Source organism: Priapulus caudatus, unplaced genomic scaffold, assembly GCF_000485595.1.
Source record: "Priapulus caudatus unplaced genomic scaffold, Priapulus_caudatus-5.0.1 Scaffold174, whole genome shotgun sequence".
Taxonomy (NCBI): domain Eukaryota; kingdom Metazoa; phylum Priapulida; class Priapulimorpha; order Priapulimorphida; family Priapulidae; genus Priapulus; species Priapulus caudatus.
The window spans coordinates 228,504-237,568 of record NW_014577235.1 but is presented as its reverse complement, the minus strand read 5'-3'; the positions used below and the strand labels follow the sequence as shown (position 1 = coordinate 237,568).

The following is a 9,065-nucleotide window of genomic DNA, read 5'->3' as shown; positions in this document are numbered from 1 at the left end:
CAATGCAGATGTGTTAACTCACAGCAGAGCGAAATTCTCGCCTGCCTGAATATACTTGGATTTCAGCAACTCAATGGAGTGAGGTTATCACGCACGAAGGGTGATGCCATCTTTGATTATTGATGACACTTGCACGCGCCATCTCGCGGCAACTGCTTTTGCTATTAGAGCCCCCTCCACCCGCCCCCTCCTCCACTCGCGCTCGACGCATATCCATGATAACATGTTAATATAGCGAAGTCATTAAAGTTACACAGCTGTATCTTTATTACTGTACTACCGGTATAGCAAAGCCTAGCTATCATAGATTTTAGATCTGTATTAGTAGTATCCTAGATATATGCTCTGAGCGCAAACGCTGTGATGGAAGGGTGCTCTTCATTCGTTTGCCAGTGAGTTTAGCATCAGAACACCTAACGTCAGGTGAGCGCTGTCGCTCTGCGGCACTTGTTTAGCATTGTATTTTATTGAAACGCTCCAAGTGCCTGTGGTCATGGCCATGTTACATTTAACAGGTTTATCTTAAGTTAGTAGTGTGCCGTGTAATACTTGTCTAACTATGTAATTAGACACACCGCGAACCACAAAATAGACATTTGAGACAACATATGTTTAGTATCAAATTTTCGAGAAAACGTAGGTTTATTGTTATTGGATCTTTCGTTGTATACATTGTTGCATCTGTTGTTATACATGTTTTCAGGAGTTAATTCCTGACCAGGTTCAGAGCGTCGAGTCATCAGTAATAGAAACATGCAAGAGTGACGCTGCAGTCACAGGCAACGGCAATGCTTGTTCAACAACACACAAGGAGGAAGTGTCCCCCAAAGAGCACAAAGATCTTACACCAGTATCCTTCACAGAACACAATGAATCCAGCCCACCACCTCTCACAAAGCACAAAGACTCTGCCCTGCCCTCGTCTACAGAACACAAAGATCCGCCCACACAATCCCTGACAGAATCTACACTGCCGTTGCCCGCACAAGTTGTGTCTAGTACACTGGGAACGGAGGAGGACAATGCTGACATCGCCGACGAACCAACGAAAGAAACAAACGTGAACGACGACGAAAACAAGGACGCAGAAGTCAACAGCGGTGCAAACAAGGAGACGGAGGCCACCGCTGAAGGAATTTTAGATGCAGGGGTCAACACCGAGGCAAGTAAAGAGCCAGAGGTTGCCGTTAAGGGAGCGAAGGTCGGTGGCAACGCGGGCAAGGTCGCGGACGAGTGCTCGGAGGAGGACAGCCACGATTCGCGGCTCGCGACGTCGACGGCCGACGAATCACACGACGGCGTTGAGCACAGCGAGGACAGCAACTCTCGTCTCGCGGAGGGCGAGGATGCCGAGGAGGAGGAGATCGAAGAGGAGGACGAGGCACCTTCGCCGGTAAGCAGCACGAGATGCGCGGGGAGGGTGGGTCTGACCAGCGAATTAACACCAAATTTTTTGGCTAATCCGAAGCTATTTTACTATCATATGATCAAAAAAAAATTTGGGGATTTTATTTTTAGTTTTAGCATTTGCTGTGCAGTAGTGTTTGGGTGGAAGTAGGCAGGGACAATCTAACCATTATAGTTGTACCAGTGCCAAAAGAGAAACTGCATTATTCCGGCCGACTTCTTAACAATGTGTTCTGGGTTCATTTGTGATATTTCCGTATTATACGCATCTTTGATACCATTCCTCCTCATGACACTTCTTTGCCTGATATGTCTGCACCCCACCACTTGATTACTTGCCCACAACATACCGCTGCTTTCGGAAGAGCCGGTAGTTCCTTATTTTGCTTTTGGCGTGGTTTGTTTACATAACATGGATACAAACATAATAGTTATTTGCCTGGTCATAGATATGCCATATCCACAACACGATAATTTATTATTGGTTATACACACATATACATACATATACATATATATATATAATATATGTATGTATATATAAAGCTCAATTATATCACCTGTTTATTGACTTTCAACAAATTCACATTTGTGGGTTTAGATTAGATAGCACGAGTGTATTAATCAATGGCCGAGTTGTATACGCTTTGGTGTGTTACTGTTAGACTTGTCAGCTGACCCAATTAATTAGAAAAAAATAGGTGCAAACTTGTTGTGGGGAATGTGCTGTTAGCTTGGCTGTATTCTGTGCTCTCATTTTTGTAAAGCTGTCTGGCAGTCTGCCATGACAACGTTTTAGTGTCTTGTTTGCCCTCGATGCCAGTTATTTCAGGAAACAGCTGGGAGTTAAGTCTGTTTTCTAATCTACTAATGTAGCGAGGGGGGAGAAGGAGGCGGTTGCCTAGAACAGGTTGGAATTGCGGCACCCACTGCATTCGTGCACCGAGCGCTCACATCTTTCACATGTTAACGTTCTCTTTCACGTTTCAGAACTTTCACTTCCGTGAAGTGAAGGGCGACATATTCTCGGCATCCGACACAAAGTCTCTAGCTCACTGCATCTCACGCGACCGCGTTCTAGTGAAGGGTATCTCAAAACACTTCAAGAAGAAATTTGGCGGTGCCAAGGATCTGAAAGACCAGAGTAAGTATCGGAAGACTGCGATAGTTGTGAAATTCATCGAGCAGTTAGATATTTTTAAAAGATAACAGATTTTATTTTGTCGTATGTTTGCTTTTGTTGCGTGCAGTTAGGGGCATAAAAAGTTTGTATACATTTCTATGAGTAATACTTGTACCCAACCTGCAGACACCGCGTGTTCATAATCTGGTGAATCAGTGTCTGCTCTAGATAAGTCTTTCTATTCATGCAAGCAAGTCGGTCGATCGTAGTATTGTTAATTACTTTGGCAGTGATACACGTTAAGTTCTTGTACTGCCCGGTAGATGGCGGCACGTTCCATTAGGGCATCGGTCTTTCATTCGACTGCTTTTGCAGAGAAACGCATTTGATTCTCCTACTGACTAATAAATGGCAATAATAATAATTCCCTTGCAAATAAAGTGTGTTGTAAATAAGGTGGGCATGCTGCAGTGCCAAGTCGGTAATGTGTAATACCTCCCCCCCCCCCCTCATCGACGCGGATCCGGGAGAATCGGCTTCTCTCCCCTAACGGCCGCTCTTTTCTCTCTCCCCCCCGCTGCGTCTTGCAGACAAGGAGGTGGGCGCGGTGGCGGTGCTCAAGCGCGGCCAACGCTTCATCTACTACCTCGTCACGAAGGACAAGCACTTCCAGAAGCCGACGTATGCGGCGCTGCGGCAGTCGCTGCGTGCGACGCGTGAGCACTGCCGCCAGCACCGCGTCAAGCACCTGTGCATGTCGCGGCTCGGCTGCGGCCTCGACGGGCTCGACTGGACGCGCATGTCGGCGATGATCGTCTCCATCTTCAAGCCGCTCGCCATCACCGTCTCTGTCTACTACTTGTAGTGCTGTCGGAGGAGGAGGGGGAGGGTGTGTGTGTGTGTGTGTGTGAGTGTGCGTGCGTGCGTGTGTGCATGTGTGCGTCTGTGAGAGAGTGCATGCATGAGTGGAACCATGTTTGTATGATTCAGGCTGTGCGCATGTGCGTGCGTTTGTTTGTACGCAAGTGTACGTGTGTGTGCCTGTGTGTGTGCGTGCGTACATGTGTGCGTGTGCCTGGATGTGTGTGTGTGTGTGTGTGTGTGTGTGTGTGTGTGTGTGTGTGTGTGTGTGTGTGTGTGTGTGTGTGTGTGTAGAGAAGAGAGACTTGTGTAGCGTTTGTGTGGAGGACATGACGATACACACCACAGCTTTGTACTGTTGTCTCGTTCTCACATACAGCTGCCAGCAGTCCCGGAGATGTCACCATGTTCAACTAGATGAGATATTCACTAAGTAAAGTGTTCCATAATATTTTCGATCGATGCATTTGGTCTGTGTTCGTACAGTGCACTGAGGCGCCACCTGCGTAGCCAAGTGCCGACGTCCCGCGGGTGCGACGGCCGTCGCAGCGTCGTTCGCGTGTGCGCTTCTCGTAGCGGCGCCCTCTAGTGGCTCGCCAGCCGCGGCGTGCGGGCATCCCGCGAATGGGAATTAAAGCACGGTCGGTAGAGCGCTCGTTGCCGTAGCGACGGGAAGTGGCGGGCGTTTGGAGTGCGCGCGATTAACAATGTGAGCGGCGTCGGCGGCGAGGAGGCGAACGCGGGAAGAGTCCGGCATCCGGCTCGCTCCAGCCGCGCTGATATAAAAAACATTGCTCATCGTCCAGATCGCACAAGGATGCTGTCGCGCGTGCGTGCGGGAAGCTGAGAACGTCACAGGGTCGTGTTGTTGTGGTCGAGATTGGAACGTGCCAAGTGCTGCTCTCGTCCGCACTCTCTGCTCATTGTCTGTTCTCTGTCCTGTCCCCTCCCTGTCCATTCTCACGCTGTCCACTCACACGAGTGCGTGAGAGGGCAAGGGCACACAGTGCGATCGTCACATTGGCCATCCTGATGCGCAATTCAGAATTCCAGAATCGCGCGGAGCACGGGGGGTCGGCTCGTGCGTGCACGTGTTTGCTGCCAGTCGGCCTTTTTAGCTCAGCTGACGAAGTCAGATGCAGCTTGTAGCAGTGAAAAAAATACACGGTGGCTCGGGGCGATTTAGCCCCCGAAATGCCAAAAAGAGCCCCCGTAAATTTGCATAGAGTTAAATGCAAACCAAATTTTAGAGTGCTATTTTCATGCACGCGAGCTTGAAAAGTAGCCCCCGAAAAATAAATTTTTTCCCTGGCTTGTAGAATCGCACAATTGTCCGTCCGTCCGTCAACAGCTTAACCGCTCGATGTACGGTCTTGATATTAGGGGACGTCGGGGGGGATCGCGAAAAGGACTCGGAATGTCGAATTTGGGGGTCAAGGGTCAGGGGTGAAGATGTGTCAATGGAGGAGGAATATTTCCCCCTTAACTTAAGGTATAGGAGGAAATACGGAATTGCGACACAAATCTCAACGGCTTGACCTACGCTCTTAATATTCGATGTGTAGTGTGATGGGGAGGAAACCCATCACCAGTGCGAAATTGGAGGTCACAGGTCAAAGGGCAGTGGGGGAAAGGTCAGATATCAGACATTTTCTGAGGACATGGTCTATCGGACCGAGTGCAAAACTTTTTTGTTTCAACGCTGACCTACCGTTTTTAAGGACCATGAAATCTACTTTCCGCTGACGTGTGAAGAGTAAGTGTCTGATAACCTTTTGACCCTCAAGAGGAGGGTTAAACATGGATTTGTTGACTGTTAACGAAGGACTGAACTGCTTTTGCTATTTGAGCCTCCTCCCCCCACCCTCTACCTCCCCCCCACCCTCCCCCCACCCTCCCCCCACCACCACTACACTCGCGCTTGACGCATATCCATGATAACATGTTAATATAGCGAAGTCATTAAAGTTACACAGCTCTATCATTATTACTGTACTACCCGTAGGTATAGCAAAGCCTATCATAGATTTTAGATCTGTATTAGTAGTATCCTAGCTATATGCTCTGAGCGCGAACGCGGTGGCAGGAGGGCGCGTTTATCAGAAGAATACCTGGCTACTGTACACGTCAGTTGAGCGCAGTTGCTCTGCGGCACTTGTTTTCTAGAAGTCACTGTTTGTTGGAGTTGAAAGAAAGAGTTGCAGGTTGAGTGGAGAATGTTTGGGGCAAGCTGGAACATTGCCGTGGTAACGGCCCTCGATCTGCTTTACGATGGAAAGGTGGTGGTCTTATTGACGTTGTTGATCGGTTCGGATAATCAGATAATATCGTGTAGTCTAGGTTTTGCCAAGCAATTCCAGTCAACGACACTGCAGAGCTAGAGAGAGATGAAGAGAAATAGAGAGGAAGTGAGAGAATGATAGAGACAGGTAGACAGACAGGCAGAGGGGCACAGATAGAAAGAGAGGGGCGAGCTAGAAAGCGTGAAGTAGGCAGATTTGCTTCTGTTTAACAGAAGGTTGGAGTGTTAGCACGATCAGGAATGATCGACGGACAACGACAGATAGCAGTGAAGTGAACGTAAGAATAATAAAGGGAAGAGGAATAGTTGGTGGGGAGGGGTCACGGTGCGGTCAGCCTCTGAGCATTTACCGATTGCTGTAGCGCAACTGTTCCGTCGGCCAGAGTTCCGCAGACACTGCAAAATTCAACTCTGATGTCGACTCGTTCACTAATCGCCCTGTGTTTTGTGTACGACTATTGCATCTGTACGCGTGTGGTCAATGTGATTTATCGTCTACTACCTACCTGTCCGTCTGCCTGTCTAACTACCTATCTATCTTCCTACTATCTACCTACCTGCCTATCTGCATACTCGCTTGCATGCATGCCTGCTTACTAGCCTGCCTACTAGTTTACCTACCTTTCTGTCCACCCGCTCATCTTAGAATTGCTGAGTTGCATCACTGCAAACGTTACAAGACATGTTTAAATGGTAGGCTAGTGAGATGTGAGCGTCTTCGATTTCGGTGACCTGCCGGTAACCAACTCTCAAAGACACACACATTGTCAATCTAACTGGCAAGATCTGACTGCCGTTTGCGAGTGGAATGAAAAATTGCAAAGGTAGTGCGACATGATGACATGCCTAGCTAGCCGCAGTGAGGTGGCGCCACTGGAGATTACATAGTCAACGCGGTGGCACCACATGCAATTTATGTAACATTGGTGAGGCAGTACCTTGAAGAATGTACTGAGCCACAGGAAGGTGGCGCCACTTACTATGTATGAAATGACAGTAATGTGGGCTCACATGCAATGTACAGAGCCACAGTATGGTGGCACCACCTACAGGCCACAGTAAGATGGCGCCACCTACAATGTACGAAGCCACAGTAAGGTGGTGCACGTGTCACACTTGCTTGTACGTTTGACTGAATATCGGTATATTTTTGTATTAATGGGTTCCTGGTAGGTCTTAGTCGTAGTTTACTGTTGTATTCACATTATATTGTATCAGGTTTTTAAACTACTGGGGGTGTTATTTGTGTGGTTACCTTGCCAGAGCCTAAAGTGAGAGCGAGCGGGCAAGAGAGAAAGATAGAGACCTACACTAGTAGAAAAGCACCCGAGCTAACACTTTGCTGTTTTAATCGCGTTCGTGTTTGTGTGTCGAGGCACTATTAGTATTGCTCATAATGTTGTGCTGAGGGCTAGGCCACTAGGTGGCACTAGTATTATCCGGGCAAAATGAACTTTTGATTTTGGTTTGATCTTTCTCAAACTGCAGGCAGTCGGTGAAATGTACAGTCTATAATATTAACCATTGTTCAGCAGTGTCCACTCGACGGTGATCGCTACAGCGGTCAGTGGCCAGTCTACGGCCTCGTGACAGTGAGTGACAATGACGTCAAGCGGCCGAGTCATTGTCACTGTCCACGTGTCTTGGTGTCAATCGCTGTTTTAGCGACATTGACTGTCTACGTGTCACCGACTGACCAACTAGAAGGCACTGATGTGCCATTTGGGTGTGTCACTGCTGTTTTTAAGTCATTGAAGCCTTTTGTTCCGTGTCCGTATGTAAGTGACAATGCACCATACAGTGCCTGAGAGTTCGTGTGATGTCGTAGCACACAAGTACGCGTGTGTATCATGTATGGCAAGTGCGAGTATGTATGTGAATGTACTCAGGTGTGGGTGTGCATGTACACGCGCGCACGCATGTACGCGCAAATGTAATTGTGACCGTGTGACCGTCGTGTGTGCGTGCGTGCGTGCGTGAGTACATGTATGTGTGAACACATGTACATGTTATGTTAACACACGCGAGTACATTTGTAATTGTGTTAATGAAGTCTCACTGGTGATTATACAGTCTGCACTGTTATTTTGTAGTCAAGTCTAATAAAACAATTATGGTAACATACAATAAAAAGTATTGTATTAACAATTTGTATTAGTATGAAAAAATTACAATAACACATCACATATAAATATAGTCGCACAAAAATACTGCAGTTATGTCCCTTCTCAAGCATACAACCTGTGGTGCCAACTACAGTGGCATTGTGGAACATGAGCACAAAATTAAATCGGGGATAAAGGTTTTGCATCCTAGTTGTATGTAAAAAAAAACATTCATTCGAATATGACACTAGTAGTGAACCAGTTTCTTCATAGCGAACAATTAAACCATCATTGTAAGGGCCATACATTGTGTGGAACCAGGACTACGCAGGCGACCTGTTGTGTAATGTCATCGCAATCATGTTTATAGCAATCAGATGTACCAGTGTTGGAACCATGCTGTAATGACAAGATTCTGATTGCTGGGTGACATGCCTTTACCTCTTTACCTCTAACACCGCCAACTTGAGTGGTGGTGACAAAGACAGCTGCCTATGGCAGTTACGAAATTCCAACGTTTACTTCAGCGTCCATGAAGGATGCAAGTAACAACATTTCATCTTCGCAATCGACAAGATTCCGAATTGATGCGAAATTATTACTCACCGAAATATTGGGGGGTGGGGACATTAGCAGATGCACACTCTAACACCGGCAATCTGAGATATTTACAACGAGTGTAATCGCACCCGACAATAGCCACGAGGCATCCCATCCCAACGCACAGACACACATCACGTCTAACGTGTACTTGATAATGCTACAATATTTACTTACATAGTGTACTTGATACACGCTTAGGCATGTATGGCAGTGTACATAGTAGTAAACTTTGTGGGGAGTGCAGCATGGAAGCGCAGAGGCAGTGTCACGTACCTTGCCCCCACCAGACGACGTGTGATGATGCAGTCTTGCTGTGTGGGTAGGTGGCACCAGTGAGCTAGTAAACGGTCCATGTGAGCTGCGTCAGGCGGTGGTGCTGCGCTGCCAGCTGGTCTAGTGCCTCCGCCGATTGCTCTGTAAAAACACAGGCAGTTATGAAGAACTGCTGCTGCCTGCATTACAGCCATGCTGCCAGCATTACAGCCATGCTGCCTGCATTACAGCCATGCTGCCTGCGTAAGCGTCACCCCCTTCACTGCTTGTGTCACAACCCTACTTACGTGTGATACGGTGACATCCGTCGAACACAACGATGCTGATGTTGGTGCAGTACGACATCACAGCCTCCACAGCTTCGTCTGTCAGTCTCTCACAGTGACTCATG

At 47.7% G+C, this 9,065-nt stretch overlaps 2 protein-coding genes across 2 annotated transcripts in view; one reads left to right on the top strand and one right to left on the bottom strand.

The window, feature by feature from the left end:
* The window catches only part of LOC106806688, an 8,263-nt gene extending 3,716 nt beyond the window's left edge, over nt 1–4,547 (top strand). Inside the window, exons 2-4 of the mRNA XM_014808698.1 lie at nt 704–1,393; nt 2,398–2,551; nt 3,121–4,547. Coding sequence (XP_014664184.1) covers nt 704–1,393; nt 2,398–2,551; nt 3,121–3,395 — 1,119 coding nt within the window. The 3' untranslated portion in view covers nt 3,396–4,547. The remainder of the gene's footprint in view (nt 1–703; nt 1,394–2,397; nt 2,552–3,120) is intronic.
* A 3,280-nt stretch (nt 4,548–7,827) lies between these two features.
* LOC106806689 (protein AMN1 homolog) overlaps nt 7,828–9,065 on the bottom strand; it is an 8,709-nt gene continuing 7,471 nt past the window's right edge. The window contains exon 8 of the mRNA XM_014808700.1: nt 7,828–8,815. Within this exon, the coding sequence (XP_014664186.1) occupies nt 8,739–8,815 (77 nt within the window). The 3' untranslated portion in view covers nt 7,828–8,738. The remainder of the gene's footprint in view (nt 8,816–9,065) is intronic.